The 18848-nt window shown below is 59.6% G+C and overlaps 2 protein-coding genes across 6 annotated transcripts in view; both read right to left on the reverse strand.

Annotated features, from left to right (window-relative positions):
• NDUFS3 (NADH:ubiquinone oxidoreductase core subunit S3) overlaps positions 1 to 3104 on the reverse strand; it is a 43894-nt gene extending 40790 nt beyond the window's left edge. Inside the window, exons 1-2 of the mRNA XM_032981410.2 lie at positions 2995 to 3104; positions 1188 to 1229 (exon numbers count right to left, since the gene is read on the reverse strand). Coding sequence (XP_032837301.1) covers positions 1188 to 1229; positions 2995 to 3040 — 88 coding nt within the window. The 5' untranslated portion in view covers positions 3041 to 3104. The remainder of the gene's footprint in view (positions 1 to 1187; positions 1230 to 2994) is intronic.
• Positions 3105 to 4443: 1339 nt separating this feature from the next.
• Positions 4444 to 18848, reverse strand: part of LOC116958678 (uncharacterized protein KIAA0930 homolog) — a 41233-nt gene continuing 26828 nt past the window's right edge. For 3 of the 5 annotated variants that reach the window (XM_076058870.1, XM_076058869.1, XM_032981415.2), the window contains 4 exons: positions 17890 to 18030; positions 14280 to 14568; positions 8589 to 8693; positions 4444 to 5708 (listed from right to left, as the gene is read on the reverse strand). In XM_076058870.1, the coding sequence (XP_075914985.1) occupies positions 5668 to 5708; positions 8589 to 8693; positions 14280 to 14568; positions 17890 to 18030 (576 nt within the window). In that variant the 3' untranslated portion in view covers positions 4444 to 5667. The remainder of the gene's footprint in view (positions 5709 to 8588; positions 8694 to 14279; positions 14569 to 17889; positions 18031 to 18848) is intronic. The other 2 variants (XM_076058868.1, XM_076058867.1) reach the window with 2 other exon arrangements.

An 18848-nucleotide genomic window follows, 5' to 3' on the forward strand; every position in this document is an offset into this window, starting at 1 on the left:
ATCCACAGGGCGCACAGTAGCTGTGGAGAGAGCATGGCTAGAGTAGCTGTAGTAGTGGGGGGGTGAGTGGGGGGGTGAGTGGGGGGGTGAGTGGGGGGGTGAGTGGTGAGTGAGTGAGTGAGTGGGGTGAGTGAGTGGGTGAGTGAGTGGGTGAGTGAGTGGGTGAGTGAGTGGGTGGGTGAGTGGGTGAGTGAGTGGGTGAGTGGGTGAGTGAGTGAGTGTGTGGGTGAGTGGGTGAGTGAGTGGGTGAGTGTGTGGGTGAGTGGGTGAGTGAGTGGGTGAGTGGGTGAGTGAGTGGGTGAGTGAGTGGGTGAGTGTGCGGGTGAGTGAGTGGGTGAGTGTGTGGGTGAGTGGGTGAGTGAGTGGGTGTGTGAGTGGGTGGGTGAGTGGGTGAGTGAGTGTGTGGGTGAGTGGGTGAGTGAGTGGGTGTGTGAGTGAGTGGGTGAGTGGGTGAGTGTGTGGGTGAGTGTGTGGGTGAGTGAGAGAGTGGGTGAGTGGGTGAGTGAGTAGGTGGGTGAGTGAGTGAGTGTGTGAGGGGTGAGCAAAGGTCGCCAGCTTCGTCCGCTCCCCAACATCCACAGGGCGCACAGTAGCTGTGGAGAGAGCATGGCTAGAGTAGCTGTAGTAGTGGGGGGTGAGTGGGGGGGTGAGTGGGGGGGTGAGTGAGTGGGTGGGTGAGTGAGTGGGTGAGTGAGTGAATGGGTGAGTGGGTGAGTGAGTGGGTGGGTAAGCGAGTGGGTGAGTGAGTGGGTGAGTGGGTGAGTGAGCGATTGGGTGAGCGAGTGGGTGAGTGGGTGAGCGAGTGGGTGAGTGGGTGAGCGAGTGGGTGATCGAGTGGTTGAGTGGGTGAGTGAGTGGGTGAGTGGTTGAGTGGGTGAGTGAGTGGGGATATAGGTGAGCGAGGGGTTGAGTGAGTGGGTGAGTGAGTGGGTGAGTGGGGGAGCGAGTGGTTGAGTGAGTGGGTGAGCGAGTGGGTGAGCGAGTGGTTGAGTGGGTGAGTGAGTGGGTGAGCGAGTGAGCGAGTGGGTGAGCGAGTGGTTGAGTGGGTGAGTGAGTGGGTGGGTGAGCGAGTGAGCGAGTGGGTGAGCGAGCGGGTGAGCGAGCAGGTGAGTGAGTGGGTGAGTGGGTGGGCGAGCGGGTGAGTGGGTGAGCTAGCGGGTGAGAGGGTGAGTGAGCGGGTGACTTACGTGGAGTGACACTAGAATTCCATCTCGCGTTTGACAGTCGACCTACAACACAAACGAATCATCATCATCAGCACCACAATCATCAGCCAGGGTCTCTCCAGTGCTGGATGTCACTCTCACAATGATGATGCTGATGTCCCTCATGATGCCAGTGTGGGTGTGGTGGTTGTTGATAGTGTGGTTGTGGTGGTTGTTGTAGTGGTAGTTGTGGTGGTTGTTGATCGTGTGGTTGTGGTGGTAGTTGTAGTGGTAGTTGTGGTGGTTGTTGATAGTGTGGTTGTCGAGGTAGTTGTGATGGTTGATAGTGTGGTTGTAGTGGTAGTTGTAGTGGTTGTTGATAGTGTGGTTGTGGTGGTAGTTGTAGTGGTAGTTGTGGTGGTTGTTGATAGTGTGGTTGTGGTGGTAGTTGTAGTGGTAGTTGTAGTGGTTGTTGATAGTGTGGTTGTGGTGGTAGTTGTGGTGGTTGTTGATAGTGTGGTTGTGGTGGTAGTTGTAGTGGTAGTTGTGGTTGTTGTTGATAGTGTGGTTGTAGTGGTAGTTGTGGTGGTTGTTGATAGTGTGGTTGGAGTGGTTGTTGTAGTGGTAGTTGTAGTGGTTGTTGATAGTGTGGTTGTAGTGGTAGTTGTGGTGGTTGTTGATAGTGTGGTTGTAGTGGTAGTTGTGGTGATTGTTGATAGTGTGGTTGTGGTGGTAGTTGTGGTGGTTGTTGATAGTGTGGTTGTGGTAGTAGTTGTGGTGGTTGTTGATAGTGTGGTTGTGGTGGTAGTTGTGGTGGTTGTTGATAGTGTGGTTGTGGTGGTAGTTGTGGTGGTTGTTGATAGTGTGGTTGTGGTAGTAGTTGTGGTGGTTGTTGATAGTGTGGTTGTGGTGGTAGTTGTGGTGGTTGTTGATAGTGTGGTTGTGGTGGTAGTTGTGGTGGTTGTTGATAGTGTGGTTGTGGTGGTAGTTGTGGTGGTTGTTGATAGTGTGGTTGTGGTGGTAGTTGTGGTGGTTGTTGATAGTGTGGTTGTGGTGGTAGTTGTGGTGGTTGTTGATAGTGTGGTTGTGGTGGTAGTTGTGGTGGTTGTTGATAGTGTGGTTGTGGTGGTAGTTGTGGTGGTTGTTGATAGTGTGGTTGTGGTGGTAGTTGTGGTGGTTGTTGATAGTGTGGTTGGAGTGGTTGTTGTAGTGGTAGTTGTAGTGGTAGTTGTAGTGGTAGTTGTGGTGGTTGTTGATAGTGTGGTTGTGGTGGTAGTTGTAGTGGTAGTTGTAGTAGTGGTTCTTGTGGTTCTAGTGGTTGTTGTAGTGGTTGTTGTGGTTGTGGTTGTTGTAGTAGTGGTTCTTGTGGTTGTAGTGGTTGTTGTAGTAGTGGTTGTTGTAGTAGTGGTGGTTGTAGTAGTGGTTGTTGTAGTAGTATTGGTTGTTGTGGTTGTAGTGGTAGTAGTGGTTGTTGTAGTGGTTGTTGTAGTGGTTGTTGCTGTGGTTGTTGTAGTAGTGGTGGTTGTTGTTGTGGTTGTAGTGGTTGTTGTTGTAGTGGTTGTTGTAGTAGTGGTGGTTGTAGTAGTATTGCTTGTTGTAGTAGTATTGGTTGTTGTGGTTGTAGTGGTTGTTGTGGTTGTAGTGGTTGTGGTTGTTGTGGTTGTTGTGGTTGTAGTGGTTGTTGTGGTTGTGGTTGTTGTGGTTGTGGTTGTTGTGGTGGTTGTAGTGGTTGTTGTGGTGGTTGTTGTGGTTGTTGTGGTGGTTGTTGTTGTGGTGGTTGTGGTTGTTGTGGTGGTTGTTGTTGTGGTTGTTGTGGTGGTTGTTGTGGTTGTGGTTGTTGTTGACTGACCGGCCGGACGAGCGACCTTGCACAACGCCGCCCTGAGCGCCGCCATCTTGCTTCTGCGACTCGCCCCGCCCCCTCGCAACACGCGGCCTTTCCATTGGCTGCCGCGGGCACCCCACGTGGTCCACGCTGCTAACCAATCGCGTGGGTGGGGTGTGTGTTTGGCCCGTGTCACTCACCCACTCACTCACTCACCCACTCACCCATCTACTCACCCACTCACTCACCCACTCACCCATCACTCACCCATCACTCACCCACTCACCCACTCACTCACCCACTCACCCATCACTCACCCACTCACTCACCCACTCACTCACTCACCCACTCACTCACTCACCCATCACTCACCCACTCACTCACCCACCCATCACTCACCCACTCACCCATCACTCACCCACTCACTCACTCACCCACTCACCCATCACTCACTCATCACTCCATCTCTTCTCTAGCCCGTGTCACCCACTTACTCACCCACTCACTCACCCATCACTCACCCACTCACCCATCATTCCATCTCTTCTCTAGCCCGTGTCACCCACTTACTCACCCACTCACTCACCCATCACTCCATCTCTTCTCTAGCCCGTGTCACCCACTCACTTACCCACTCAACCATCACTATCCACTCACTCACCCCCCCCACTCACCCACTCACTCACCCACTCACCCATCACTCCATCTCTAGCCCGTGTCACTCACTCACCCACTCCTCACCCAATCACCCATCACTCCATCTCTTCTCTAGCCCGTATCACTCACTCACCCACACACTCCATCTCTTCTCTAGCCCGTGTCACTCACTCACCCACTCACACACTCACCCACTCACCCATCACTCCATCTCTTCTCTAGCCCATGTCACTCACTCACCCACACACTCCATCTCTTCTCTAGCCCGTGTCACTCACTCACCCACTCACCCATCACTCCATCTCTTCTCTAGCCCGTGTCACTCACTCACCCACTCACCCATTCACTCACCCACTCACCCATTCACTCACCCACTCACCCATCACTCCATCTCTTCTCTAGCCCGTGTCACTCACTCACTCACCCATCACTCCATCTCTTCTCTAGCCCGTGTCACTCACCCACACACTCACCCATCACTCCATCTCTTCTCTAGCCCGTGCCACTCACTCACCCACTCACCCACACACTCACCCATCACTCCATCTCTTCTCTAGCCCGTGTCACTCACTCATCCACTCACCCACACACTCACCCATCACTCATCACTCCATCTCTTCTCTAGCCCGTGTCACTCACTCACTCACCCACTCACCACATACACACACCACACACTAAACACACACACACCACACCATACACACACACACCACACCATATGCACACACCACACAAACTACGCATACACCACACACGACACACAGGTGGTGGTGGTGGTTTGGGACACGCGTAGGTAGACTCGGACAGGACACAGTGCACACACCCCAAGACTTTATTGACAAGGAGGCTCGAGAGTGGGGAGTAATAACAGCACTTGCCCCGACAGTCCGGGAAGGCTACCCGGGGGCCCTTTGTCAGTGTGCCTCTCTCTGACCGCACCCCTCCCCACCCGCCCAGTGACCCCCCTTTGCTGCACCTAGCCTGGCACGCCAATGTGTGTGTGTGTGGTGTGTGTGTGGTGTGTGTGTGTGTAGTGTGTGTAGTGTGTGTGGTGTGTGTGTAGTGTGTGTGTGGTGTGTGTGGTGTGTGGTGTGTGTGTAGTGTGTGTGTGTGGTGTGTGTAGTGGTGTGTGTAGTGGTGTGTGTGGTGTGTGTAGTGTGTCTGTGTAGTGGTGTGTGTGGTGTGTGTAGTGTGTGTAGTAGTGTGTATGTGGTGTGTGTGTAGTGTGTGTAGTGTGTGTGTAGTGTGTGTGGTGTGTGTGTGTTGTGTATGTGGTGTGTGTGTGGTGTGTGTAGTGGTGTGTGTGGTGTGTGTAGTGTCTGTGTAGTAGTGTGTGGGGTGTGTGTAGTGGTGTGTAGGTTGTGTAGTGTGTGTATAGTGTGTAGTGTGTATAGTGTGTAGTGTGTATAGTGTGTAGTGTGTATAGTGTGTAGTATATGTGTAGTGTGTGTGTGTAGTGTGTGTGTAGTATATGTGTAGTAGATGTGTGTGTGTAGTGTGGTGTGTGTGTAGTGTGTGTAGTGTGTATAGTGTGTAGTGTGTATAGTGTGTAGTGTGTATAGTGTGTAGTATATGTGTAGTGTGTGTGTAGTGTTGTGTGTGTGTGTAGTGTGTGTGTGTGTATAGTGTGTAGTATATGTGTAGCGTGTGTGTGTAGTGTGTGTGTTGTTTGTGTGTTGTGTGTGTAGTGTGTGTGTGTTGTTTGTGTGTGTGTAGTATATGTGTAGTAGATGTGTGTGTGTGTAGTGTGGTGTGTGTGTGTAGTGTGTGTAGTGTGTAGTGTGTGCAGTGTGTGTAGTGTGTAGTATATGTGTAGTGTGTGTGTGTTGTTTGTGTTGTGTGTGTTGTTTGTGTATGTGTGTGTAGTGTGTGTAGTGTATGTAGTGTGTGTAGTGTGTATAGTGTGTAGTATATGTGTAGTGTGTGTGTGTAGTGTGTGTAGTATATGTGTGTGTAGTGTGTGTGGGTAGTGTGTGTGTTGTTTGTGTTGTGTGTGTTGTTTGTGTATGTAGTATATGTGTGTGTAGTGTGTTGTTTGTGTCACGCGAGCAGGACGGGGGTCTGTCGGAGCTCCAGGACATCTGGTGGAGGGGGAGGGAGGAGGGAGACACGGGGAGAGGGAGACACGAGGAGAGGGAGACACGGGGAGAGGGAGACACGGGGAGAGGGAGACACGGGGAGAGGGAGACACGGGGAGAGGGAGACGGAGACACGGGGAGAGGGAGACACGGGGAGAGGGAGACACGGGGAGAGGGAGACACGGGGAGAGGGAGACGGAGACACGGGGAGGAGGAGACACGGGGAGAGGGAGACACGGGGAGAGGGAGACACGGGGAGAGGGAGACACGGGGAGAGGGAGACGGAGACACGGGGAGAGGGAGACACGGGGAGAGGGAGGAGGAGACGGGGAGAGGGAGACACGGGGAGAGGGAGACGGAGACACGGGGAAACGGAGACACGGGGAGCGGGAGACACGGGGAGAGGGAGACACGGGGAGAGGGAGACAGAGACACGGGGAGAGGGAGACACGGGGAGGGGGAGAGGGTGACACGGGGAGGGGGAGAGGGAGACACGAGGAGGGGGAGACACGGGGAGGGAGGAGGGAGACACGGGGAGAGGGAGGAGGGAGACACGGGGAGAGGGAGGAGGAGACACGGGGAGAGGGAGACACGGGGAGAGGGAGACGGAGACACGGGGAGAGGGAGACACGGGGAGAGGGAGACGGAGACACGGGGAGAGGGAGACACGGGGAGAGGGAGACGGAGACACGGGGAGAGGGAGACACGGGGAGAGGGAGACACGGGGAGAGGGAGACGGAGACACAGGGAGGGAGGAGGGAGACACGGGGAGAGGAGACACGGGGAGAGGGAGACACGGGGAGAGGGAGACACGGGGAGAGGGAGATACGGGGAGGGGGAGACACGGGGAGGAGGAGACGGAGACACGGAGAGAGGGAGACACGGGGAGGAGGAGGGAGACACGGGGAGGAGGGGGAGAGGGAGACACGGGGAGGAGGGGGAGGGAGACACGGAGAGGGAGACACGTTTAGATAGCTGCACAAAACTAAAGTGGGTGTGTGTCCATGTCTTCTTCTCTCTGTGTGTGTCTCTGTGTGTGTCTCTGTGTCTCTGTGTGTGTCTCTGTATATGTGTGTGTCTGTGTGTGTGTCTCTGTGTGTGAGTGTCTCGGTGTGTGTCTCTGTGTCTCGGTGTGTGTGTCTCGGTGTGTGTCTCTGTGTCTCGGTGTGTGTGTCTCTGTGTGTGTCTCTGCGTGTGTCTCTGCGTGTGTCTCTGCGTGTGTCTCTGTGTGTGTGTCTCTGTGTGTGTGTCTCTGCGTGTGTCTCTGCGTGTGTCTCTGCGTGTGTCTCTGCGTGTGTCTCTGTGTGTGTGTGTGTCTCTGTGTGTGAGTGTCTCGGTGTGTGTCTCTGTGTCTCGGTGTGTGTGTCTCGGTGTGTGTCTCTGTGTCTCGGTGTGTGTGTCTCTGTGTGTGTCTCTGTGTGTGTCTCTGCGTGTGTCTCTGCGTGTGTCTCTGTGTGTGTCTCTGTGTGTGTCTCTGTGTCTCTGTGTCTCTGTGTGTGTGTCTCTGTGTGTGTGTCTCTGTGTGTATCTCTGTGTGTGTCTCTGTGTGTGTCTCTGTGTGTGTGTCTCTGTGTGTCTCTGTGTGTGTCTCTGTGTGTGTCTCTGTGTGTGTCTCTGCGTGTGTCTCTGTGTGTGTGTCTCTGTGTGTGTCTCTGTGTGTGTCTCTGTATGTGTCTCTGTGCGTGTCTCTCTGTGTGTGTCTCTCTGTGTGTGTCTCTGTGTGTGTCTCTGCGTGTGTCTCTGCGTGTGTCTCTGCGTGTGTCTCTGTGTGTCTCTGTGTGTGTCTCTGTGTGTGTGTCTGTGTGTGTCTGTGTGTGTGTGTCTCTGTGTGTGTGTCTCTGCGTGTGTCTCTGCGTGTGTCTCTGTGTGTGTCTCTGTGTGTCTCTGTGTGTGTCTCTGTGTGTCTCTGCGTGTGTCTCTGTGTGTGTCTCTGCGTGTGTCTCTGCGTGTGTCTCTGCTTGTGTCTCTGTATGTGTCTCTGTGTGTGTCTCTGTGTGTGTCTCTGTGTGTGTCTCTGTGTCTCTGTGTGTGTCTCTGTGTGTGTCTCTGCGTGTGTCTCTGTGTCTCTGCGAGTGTCTCTGTGTGTGTCTCTGTGTGTGTCTCTGTGCGTGTCTCTGTGCGTGTCTCTGTGTGTGTCTCTGTGCGTGTCTCTGTGTGTGTCTCTGTGTGTGTCTCTGTGTGTCTCTGTGTGTGTGTCTCTGTGTGTCTCTGCGTGTGTCTCTGCGTGTGTCTCTGTATGTGTCTCTGTGTGTGTCTCTGTGTGTGTCTCTGTGTGTGTCTCTGTGTCTCTGTGTGTGTCTCTGTGTGTGTCTCTGCGTGTGTCTCTGTGTCTCTGCGAGTGTCTCTGTGTGTGTCTCTGTGTGTGTCTCTGTGTGTGTCTCTGTGTGTGTCTCTGTGTGTGTCTCTGTGTGTGTCTCTGTGTGTGTCTCTGTGTGTGTCTCTGTGCGTGTCTCTGTGTGTCTCTGTGTGTGTGTCTCTGTGTGTCTCTGCGTGTGTCTCTGTGTGTGTCTCTGCGTGTGTCTCTGCGTGTGTCTCTGCTTGTGTCTCTGTATGTGTCTCTGTGTGTGTCTCTGTGTGTGTCTCTGTGTGTGTCTCTGTGTGTGTCTCTGTGTATCACCGTTGATGATGGCGCTGCAGGGCAGGCTGATGTACGTGAGTCTGGCGGACAGGGGCGTGTCTCTGTGTGTGTCTCTGTGTGTGTCTCTGTGTGTGTCTCTGTGTGTGTGTCTGTGTGTCTCTGTGTGTGTCTCTGTGTATCACCGTTGATGATGGTGCTGCAGGGCAGGCTGATGTACGTGAGTCTGGCGGACAGGGGCGTGTCTCTGTGTGTGTCTCTGTGTGTGTCTCTGTGTGTGTGTCTCTGTGTGTGTCTCTGTGTCTCACCGTTAATGATGGCACTGCAGGGCAGGCTGATGTACGTGAGTCTGGCGGACAGGGGCGTGTCCGCCGTCGGGACGGAGCGCCTGAGCCAGGACGAAAGCACGGAGCCTGCAGACAGACACAGACAAAGATCCCCCAGGTAGCCTCTAGCAGGGCTGTAGGGGCAAGTGCTGTCCGCGAACAGCAGCAGCAGCGTCTATGCGTGCACGCGCACACACACACACACACACGTCTCTCTCCCCGTGTCTCCCTACGTGTCTCTCTCCCCGTGTCTCCCTACGTGTCTCTCTCCCACGTGTCTCCCCCACGTGTCTCCCCCACGTGTCTCCCCCCGTGTCTCTTCCCCCACGTGTCTCCCCCCCACGTGTCTCTCCCCCACGTGTCTCCCCCCCACGTGTCTCCCCCCCACGTGTCTCCCCCCCACGTGTCTCTCCCCCCCACGTGTCTCTCCCACGTGTCTCTCCTCCCACGTGTCTCTCCCCCCACGTGTCTCCCCCCCACGTGTCTCCCCCCCACGTGTCTCTCCCCCCACGTGTCTCTCCGCGTGTCTACCCCCCGTCTCTCCCTCCACGTGTCTCTCCGCGTGTCTCCCCGCGTGTCTCTCCCCCCACGTGTCTCCCCGCGTGTCTACCCCCCGTCTCTCCCTCCCCGTGTCTCCCCCACGTGTCTCCCCCACGTGTCTCCCCCACGTGTCTCCCCCACGTGTCTCCCCCACGTGTCTCCCCCACGTGTCTCCCCCACGTGTCTCCCCCACGTGTCTCCCCCACGTGTCTCCCCCACGTGTCTCCCCCACGTGTCTCCCCCACGTGTCTCCCCCACGTGTCTCCCCCCACGTGTCTCCCCCACGTGTCTCCCCCACGTCTCCCCCCCACGTGTCTCCCCACGTGTCTCTCCCCCACGTGTCTCCCCACGTGTCTCCCCCACGTGTCTCCCCACGTGTCTCTCCCCCACGTGTCCACCCACGTGTCTCTCCCTCCCACGTGTCTCCCCCCCACGTGTCTCTCCCCCCCACGTGTCTCTCCCCCCCACGTGTCTCCCCCCCACGTGTCTCTCCCCCCCCACGTGTCTCTCTCACGTGTCTCTCCCCCCCACGTGTCTCCCCACGTGTCTCTCCCCACCACGTGTCTCTCCCCCCCACGTGTCTCTCTCACGTGTCTCTCCCCACCACGTGTCTCTCCCCCACGTGTCTCCCCCCACGTGTCTCTCCCCCACGTGTCTCCCCCCACGTGTCTCTCCCCCACGTGTCTCTCCCCCCACGTCTCCCCACCACGTGTCTCCCCCACGTGTCTCCCCCCGTCTCTCCCCCGTGTCTCCCCACGTGTCTCTCCCCCCCACGTGTCTCTCCCCACCACGTCTCTCTCCCCACCACGTGTCTCTCTCCCCACCACGTGTCTCCCCAAGTGTCTCCCCACGTGTCTCCCCCCCACGTGTCTCTCCCCACGTGTCCCCCCACGTGTCTCTCCCCCACGTGTCTCTCCCCCACGTGTCTCCCTCCCGTGTCTCCCCCACGTGTCTCTCCCCACCACGTGTCTCTCCCCCCCACGTGTCTCTCCCCACCACGTGTCTCCCCACCACGTGTCTCTCCCCCCACGTGTCTCTCCCTCCCACGTGTCTCTCCCCCCACGTGTCTCTCCCCACGTGTCCCCCCACGTGTCTCTCCCCCACGTGTCTCTCCCCCACGTGTCTCCCTCCCACGTGTCTCCCTCCCGTGTCTCCCCCACGTGTCTCTCCCCACCACGTGTCTCTCCCCACCACGTGTCTCTCCCCCCCACGTGTCTCTCCCCACCACGTGTCTCTCCCCCCCACGTGTCTCTCCCTCCCACGTGTCTCCCCACCACGTGTCTCTCCCTCCCACGTGTCTCTCCCCCCACGTGTCTCTCCCCACCACGTGTCTCTCCCCACCACGTGTCTCTCCCCACCACGTGTCTCTCCCCCCACGTGTCTCTCCCCACCACGTGTCTCTCCCCACCACGTGTCTCTCCCCACCACGTGTCTCTCCCCCCCACGTGTCTCTCCCCACCACGTGTCTCTCTCCCCACCACGTGTCTCTCCCTCCCACGTGTCTCTCCCCACCACGTGTCTCTCCCCACCACGTGTCTCTCCCCACCACGTGTCCCCCCACGTGTCTCTCCCCACCCCGTGTCTCTCCCTCCCACGTGTCTCTCCCCACCACGTGTCTCTCCCCACCACGTGTCTCTCCCTCCCACGTGTCTCTCCCCACCACGTGTCTCTCCCCACCACGTGTCCCCCCACGTGTCTCTCCCCACCACGTGTCTCTCCCCACCACGTGTCTCTCCCCACCCCGTGTCTCTCCCTCCCACGTGTCTCTCCCCACCACGTGTCTCTCCCCCCACGTGTCTCTCCCCACCACGTGTCTCTCCCCACCACGTGTCTCTCCCCACCACGTGTCTCTCCCCCCCACGTGTCTCTCCCCACCACGTGTCTCTCCCTCCCACGTGTCTCTCCCCCCACGTGTCTCTCCCCACCACGTGTCTCTCCCCACCACGTGTCTCTCCCCACCACGTGTCTCTCCCTCCCACGTGTCTCTCCCCACCACGTGTCTCTCCCCACCACGTGTCTCTCCCTCCCACGTGTCTCTCCCCACCACGTGTCTCTCCCCACCACGTGTCTCTCCCCACCACGTGTCTCTCCCCACCACGTGTCTCTCTCCCCACGTGTCTCCCCACGTGTCTCCCCACCACGTGTCTCCCACCACGTGTCTCTCCCCACCACGTGTCCCCCCACGTGTCTCTCCCCACCCCGTGTCTCTCCCTCCCACGTGTCTCTCTCCCCCACGTGTCTCCCCCACGTGTCTCTCCCTCCCACGTGTCTCTCTCCCCCACGTGTCTCCCCACGTGTCTCTCCCCACCACGTGTCTCTCCCCACCACGTGTCTCTCCCCACGTGTCTCTCCCCACCACGTGTCTCTCTCCCCACGTGTCTCTCCCCACCACGTGTCTCTCCCCCCCACGTGTCTCTCCCCACCACGTGTCTCCCCACCACGTGTCTCTCCCCCCACGTGTCTCTCCCTCCCACGTGTCTCTCCCCCCACGTGTCTCTCCCCACCACGTGTCTCTCCCCACCACGTGTCTCTCCCCACCACGTGTCTCTCCCCCCACGTGTCTCTCCCCACCACGTGTCTCTCCCCACCACGTGTCTCTCCCCACCACGTGTCTCTCCCCCCCACGTGTCTCTCCCCACCACGTGTCTCTCCCTCCCACGTGTCTCTCCCCCCACGTGTCTCTCCCCACCACGTGTCTCTCCCTCCCACGTGTCTCTCCCCACCACGTGTCTCTCCCCACCACGTGTCTCTCTCCCCACCACGTGTCTCTCCCTCCCACGTGTCTCTCCCCACCACGTGTCTCTCCCCACCACGTGTCTCTCCCCACCCCGTGTCTCTCCCTCCCACGTGTCTCTCCCCACCACGTGTCTCTCCCCACCACGTGTCTCTCCCTCCCACGTGTCTCCCCACGTGTCTCCCCACCACGTGTCTCCCACCACGTGTCTCTCCCCACCACGTGTCCCCCCACGTGTCTCTCCCCACCCCGTGTCTCTCCCTCCCACGTGTCTCTCTCCCCCACGTGTCTCCCCCACGTGTCTCTCCCTCCCACGTGTCTCTCTCCCCCACGTGTCTCCCCACGTGTCTCTCCCCACCACGTGTCTCTCCCCACCACGTGTCTCTCCCCACCACGTGTCTCTCCCCACGTGTCTCTCCCCACCACGTGTCTCTCTCCCCACGTGTCTCTCCCCACCACGTGTCTCTCCCCCCCACGTGTCTCTCCCCACCACGTGTCTCCCCACCACGTGTCTCTCCCCCCACGTGTCTCTCCCTCCCACGTGTCTCTCCCCCCACGTGTCTCTCCCCACCACGTGTCTCTCCCCACCACGTGTCTCTCCCCACCACGTGTCTCTCCCCCCACGTGTCTCTCCCCACCACGTGTCTCTCCCCACCACGTGTCTCTCCCCACCACGTGTCTCTCCCCCCCACGTGTCTCTCCCCACCACGTGTCTCTCCCTCCCACGTGTCTCTCCCCCCACGTGTCTCTCCCCACCACGTGTCTCTCCCTCCCACGTGTCTCTCCCCACCACGTGTCTCTCCCCACCACGTGTCTCTCTCCCCACCACGTGTCTCTCCCTCCCACGTGTCTCTCCCCACCACGTGTCTCTCCCCACCACGTGTCTCTCCCCACCCCGTGTCTCTCCCTCCCACGTGTCTCTCCCCACCACGTGTCTCTCCCCACCACGTGTCTCTCCCTCCCACGTGTCTCCCCACGTGTCTCCCCACCACGTGTCTCCCACCACGTGTCTCTCCCCACCACGTGTCCCCCCACGTGTCTCTCCCCACCCCGTGTCTCTCCCTCCCACGTGTCTCTCTCCCCCACGTGTCTCCCCCACGTGTCTCTCCCTCCCACGTGTCTCTCTCCCCCACGTGTCTCCCCACGTGTCTCTCCCCACCACGTGTCTCTCCCCACCACGTGTCTCTCCCCACCACGTGTCTCTCCCCACGTGTCTCTCCCCACCACGTGTCTCTCTCCCCACGTGTCTCTCCCCACCACGTGTCTCTCCCCCCCACGTGTCTCCCCACCACGTGTCTCCCCACGTCTCTCCCCCCCACGTGTCTCTCCCCCCACGTGTCTCTCCCCCCCACGTCTCTCCCCCACGCGTCTCTCCCCCCCACGTGTCTCTCCCCCCCACGTGTCTCCCCCCGTGTCTCTCCCCACCACGTGTCTCCCCACCACGTGTCTCCCCACGTGTCTCCCCACGTGTCTCTCCCCACGTGTCTCTCCCCACCACGTGTCTCTCTCCCCACGTGTCTCTCCCCACCACGTGTCTCTCCCCACCACGTGTCTCTCCCCACCACGTGTCTCTCCCCACGTGTCTCTCCCCACCACGTGTCTCTCCCCCCCACGTGTCTCTCCCCCCACGTGTCTCTCCCCCCCACGTGTCTCTCCCCCCCACGTGTCTCCCCACCACGTGTCTCCCCACGTCTCTCCCCCCCACGTGTCTCTCCCCCCACGTGTCTCTCCCCCCCACGTCTCTCCCCCACGCGTCTCTCCCCCCCACGTGTCTCTCCCCCCCACGTGTCTCCCCCCGTGTCTCTCCCCACCACGTGTCTCCCCACCACGTGTCTCCCCACGTGTCTCCCCACGTGTCTCTCCCCACCACGTGTCTCTCCCCACCACGTGTCTCCCCACCACGTGTCTCCCCACGTGTCCCCCCACGTGTCCCCCCACGTGTCTCCCCACGTGTCTCCCCACGTGTCTCCCCACGTGTCTCTCCCTCCCCACGTGTCTCCCCACGTGTCTCCCCCCACGTGTCTCCCCACGTGTCTCCCCACGTGTCTCTCCCCACCACGTGTCTCCCCACGTGTCTCCCCACGTGTCTCTCCCCACGTGTCTCCCCCCACGTGTCTCCCCACGTGTCTCTCCCCACCACGTGTCTCTCCCCACCACGTGTCTCCCCACGTGTCTCCCCACGTGTCTCTCCCCCACATGTCTCTCCCCACCACGTGTCTCTCCCCACGTGTCTCCCCCCGTGTCTCCCCACCACGTGTCTCCCCACGTGTCTCTCCCCCACGTCTCCCCCCCACGTGTCTCTCCCCCCACGTGTCTCCCCACGTGTCTCCCCACGTGTCTCTCCCCCACATGTCTCTCCCCACCACGTGTCTCTCCCTCCCACGTGTCTCTTCCCTCACCTGTCACCCAACCTCCTCCTCCTCCTCCACCACCTCCACCACCACCTCCATCCCCCGCCGTCTCCGCGTCTCCCCCCCGCGTCTCCCCCCGCCGGTTGCCATGGGGACGGTGGGGGGCGTTGTCCCCGGCGACGCCGCTCACGGCCATCTCGGCACGGCCCTTCCCGCCGGGCCCCCGCATCCTCACGAAGGTCGTGGGCGGTAGCGGTAGCGGTAGGGGTGGCGGTAGCAGCGGTAGCGGTAGCGGCCTCCACAGGAGGCGCAGCGGGCCCGGCAGCCCCCGGGCCTGCTGCCGCACGGATGGATTCAGGAACACGGGCGGGGGATCGGCTTCGAGCAAACGCGTAGCGTCTCGCGCCCGTGTGTGTGTCTGTCTGTCTCCGTGTGTGTGTGTGTCTGTCTGTCTCCGTGTGTGTGTGTGTGTGTCTGTCTGTCTCCGTGTGTGTGTGTGTGTCTGTCTGTCTCCGTGTGTGTGTGTGTGTGTGTCTGTCTGTCTCCGTGTGTGTGTGTGTGTCTGTCTCCGTGTGTGTCTGTCTCCGTGTGTGTGTGTGTCTGTCTCCGTGTGTGTGTGTGTGTCTGTCTCCGTGTGTGTGTCTGTGTCTGTCTGTCTCCCTGTGTGTGTGTGTGTCTGTCTGTCTCCGTGTGTGTGTGTGTCTGTCTGTCTCCGTGTGTGTGTGTGTCTGTGTCTGTCTCCGTGTGTGTGTCTGTCTGTCTCCGTGTGTGTGTGTGTGTCTGTGTCTGTCTCCGTGTGTGTGTGTGTCTGTCTCCCTGTGTGTGTGTCTGTCTCCGTGTGTGTCTGTCTCTGTGTGTGTGTCTCTCTGTGTGTCTGTCTCGCGCCCGTGTGTCTCTCTTGTGTCTGTCTCCGTGTGTCTCTCTGTGTGTGTCCCTGTGTCTGTCTCCGTGTCTGGCTCCGTGTGTCTGTCTCCGTGTGTGTCTCTGTGTGTGTGTGTCTCCGTGTGTGTGTCCCTGTGTCTGTCTCCGTGTCTGGCTCCGTGTGTCTGTCTCCCTGTGTGTCTGTCTCCGTGTGTCTCTCTGTGTGTGTGTCTCCGTGTGTGTGTCTCTGTGTCTGTCTCCGTGTGTGCGTCTCTGTGTGCGTCTCACGCCCGTCCGGCAAAACAACCCCCTACCTCCTCGCGGTGCCGGACGGGCAACTCTGTCGTGGACAGTGCTGTGGGGGGATGGCCAATTCTGATTGGCTCCTCCCTTCATGGCGTCTGTGACCACCCCAGTGGCTAAACGGGGGCTCTGGACGGGTGCGAGGGGCTGGTAACCCCTCCACCTTCAATAAATTTCCACTAAACCACGAATTAAAAATGTAACTAATAAGCTTGTGCCGGAGGCCCCGGGGGGCCAGGCGTCTATGACGTCTCCTGGCCAAACCCCAATTGGCGGAGCCAGGAGATTGAATCTCAACCCTCGGGGCTACTCCAGAAACAACGAAAAGCCACTACGGGTGGCCACGTGGAATGTTCGAACGCTCACTGCGGAGGAGAGGCTGCCACTCCTCTGTCGGGAGCTGGACCGGTACCGCCTGGATCTATGCGGCATTCAGGAGGTCCGGTGGACCGGCTCTGGCTCCTGCCACCATGAGGGGTGGACAGTCCTCTACTCGGGGCAGCAGACTGCCAAACAACATGGTGTGGCTCTTCTTTTGAACAAAAGAATGAAGGGGGCGTGGGAGCGTGGCGGTGAGATGTGGGAAGCTGTAAGCCCCAGGCTACTTTGGGCCCGCCTTCCCATCAACCGGAGGCGAGGAATGGTGGTCGTGGTTACTTATGCCCCCACCGAAGATGAACATCCGTGGAGGGATGCAGGCAAAGCCGATGAGTCAGATGCCTTCTATGACCTCCTGTCACAGGTGCTGGCTAAAGTGGCCCCTCGGGATAGAGTCATCATGTTGGATGACTTCAATGCCCGAGTTGGTCATGATACTAGCACCTGGTCTGGAGTGATTGGAGGGCATGGGCCAGATCAGCTCAATAACAACGGTAGGAGGCTGCTAGATTTTTGTGCAGCCCATGGGCTTGTAATTACCAACACGCTGTTCCGGCATCGGCGCATCCACACAACATCATGGATGCATGCCGGGTTCAAGCAAGAACATCTGCTAGACTACATAGTGACGGACCAGCGAATGCGAGCCCATGTCCTTGACACCAGGACCTACCGTGGAGCTGATCTGCCCTCTGACCATCGACTAGTCATCTGTAAGATGCGCCTGCCATTCTTCCACTCCGGTGGTGGGTGTACACCCAGGACCCCATTCCAACCTAAAGTGGCCTGGTCTCAGTTATCTGATGAAAGTTGCAAGCGAGAATTTCATCATCGCTTGCGGCTGGGATTGGCATCGTCCCCGACTCCTCCTGATGTCGAGGGTAAATGGGCGAGGTTTAGGACTGTGACTCATGCAGCTGCAATGGCTGCTTTGGGTACGCGGTCAGGACCTCCCCAGAGACCCTGGCTGACAGAGGCGGGGGATCGGCTTTGAGCAAACGCGTAGCGTCTCGCGCCCGTGTCTGTCTCCGTGTGTGTCTCTCTGTGTGTGTCCCTGTGTGTGTCTCACGCCCGTGTGTGTCTCTCTGTGTGTCTGTCTCCATGTGTGTCTCTCTGTCTGTCTCGCACCCGTGTGTCTCGCGCCCGTGTGTCTCCCTCCGTGTGTCTCGCGCCCGTGTGTCTCCCTCCGTGTCTCCCTCCGTGTGTCTCCCTCCGTGTGTCTCCCCCCGTGTGTCTCCCTCCGTGTGTCTCTCCCCGTGTGTCTCCCTCCCCCCATGTGTCTCCCTCCCCCCGTGTGTCTCCCTCCATGTGTCTCCCTCCGTGTGTCTCCCTCCCCCCGTGTGTCTCCCTCCGTGTGTCTCCCTCCGTGTGTCTCCCTCTGTGTGTCTCCCTCCGTGTGTCTCCCTCCGTGTGTCTCCCCCGTGTGTCTCCCTCCGTGTGTCTCTCTCCGTGTGTCTCCCTCCATGTGTCTCTCCCCGTGTGTCTCCCTCCGTGTGTCTCCCTCCGTGTGTCTCCCCCGTGTGTCTTCCCCGTGTGTCTCGCACCCGTGTGTCTCTCTCCGTGTGTCTCTCTCCGTGTGTCTCCCCTCTTGTGTCTCTCTCCGTGTGTCTCCCTCCGTGTGTCTCCCTCCGTGTGTCTCCCCCCGTGTGTCTCCCTCCGTGTGTCTCCCCCGTGTGTCTCCCCCCGTGTGTCTCCCCCCGTGTGTCTCTGTGTCTCCCCCGTGTCTCCCCGTGTGTCTCCGTGTGTCCCCGTGTGTCCCCGTGTCTCCCCGTGTCTCCCCGTGTGTCCCCGTGTCTCCCCGTGTGTGTCTCCGTGCGTGTCCCCGTGTCTCCACGTGTCTCCCCGTGTCTCCCCGTGTCTCCCCATGTCTCCCCGTGTCTCCCCGTGTCTCCCCGTGTGTGTCTCCGTGTCTCCACGTGTCTCCCCGTGTCTCCCCGTGTCTCCCCGTGTGTCCCCTGTGTCCCCTGTGTCCCCGTGTCTCCCCGTGTCTCCCCGTGTGTCTCCCCGTGTGTCTCCCCGTGTGTCCCCGTGTCTCCCTGTGTCTCCCCGTGTGTCTCCCCGTGTGTCCCCGTGTCTCCCCGTGTCTCCCCGTGTGTCTCCGTGCGTGTCCCCGTACCCTCCTGTCGTGAGCTCTCTTCAGGACCTCGTAGCGTATCGACCCCTGGAAGATGACCCCGACCTTTGACCGCGAGAGGTCGCGGGCGCAGAGCTCAACGCAGACCATGTCTCCCGCGTGGAGACACAGGTCTCCAAACACCTGCAGGGGAGACACGGGGGGAGACACATGGGGAGACACGGGGGGAGACACGGGGGGAGACGCATGGGGAGACACAGGGGGAGACGCAGGGGAGACACGGGGGGAGACGCATGGGGAGACACGGGGGGAGACGCAGGGAGACACGGGGAGAGACACAGGGAGAGACGCAGGGAGACACGGGGGGAGACGCATGGGGAGACACAGGGGGAGACGCAGGGAGACACGGGGGGAGACACGGGGGGAGACGCATGGGGAGACACAGGTCTCCAAACACCTGCAGGGGAGACACGGGGGAGACGCATGGGGAGACACGGGGGGAGACGCAGGGAGACACGGGGAGAGACCAGGAGACACGGGGAGAGACCAGGAGACACGGGGAGATACAGGGAGACATGGGGAGACACGGGGAGACACGGGGGGAGACACGGGGGGAGACGCATGGGGAGACACGGGGGGAGACACGGGGAGAGACACGGGGGGAGACCAGGAGACACGGGGAGAGACCAGGAGACACGGGGAGAGACCAGGAGACATGGGGAGACATGGGGAGACACGGGGAGATACAGGGAGACATGGGGAGACACGGGGGGAGACGCATGGGGAGACACGGGGGGAGACACGGGGAGAGACCAGGAGAAACGGAGAGATACAGAGAGACATGGGGAGACACGGGGAGAGACCAGGAGACACGGGGAGATACAGGGAGACATGGGGAGACACAGGGAGACACAGGGGGAGACGCAGGGGGAGACGCATGGGGAGACACGGGGGGAGACACGGGGAGAGACCAGGAGACACGGGGAGATACAGGGAGACAT

Source organism: Petromyzon marinus, assembly GCF_048934315.1.
Source record: "Petromyzon marinus isolate PM22_M1 ecotype Great Lakes invasive population chromosome 80 unlocalized genomic scaffold, UKy_Petmar_22M1.pri1.0 chr80_unloc.1, whole genome shotgun sequence".
NCBI classification, from domain to species: Eukaryota; Metazoa; Chordata; class Hyperoartia; order Petromyzontiformes; family Petromyzontidae; genus Petromyzon; species Petromyzon marinus.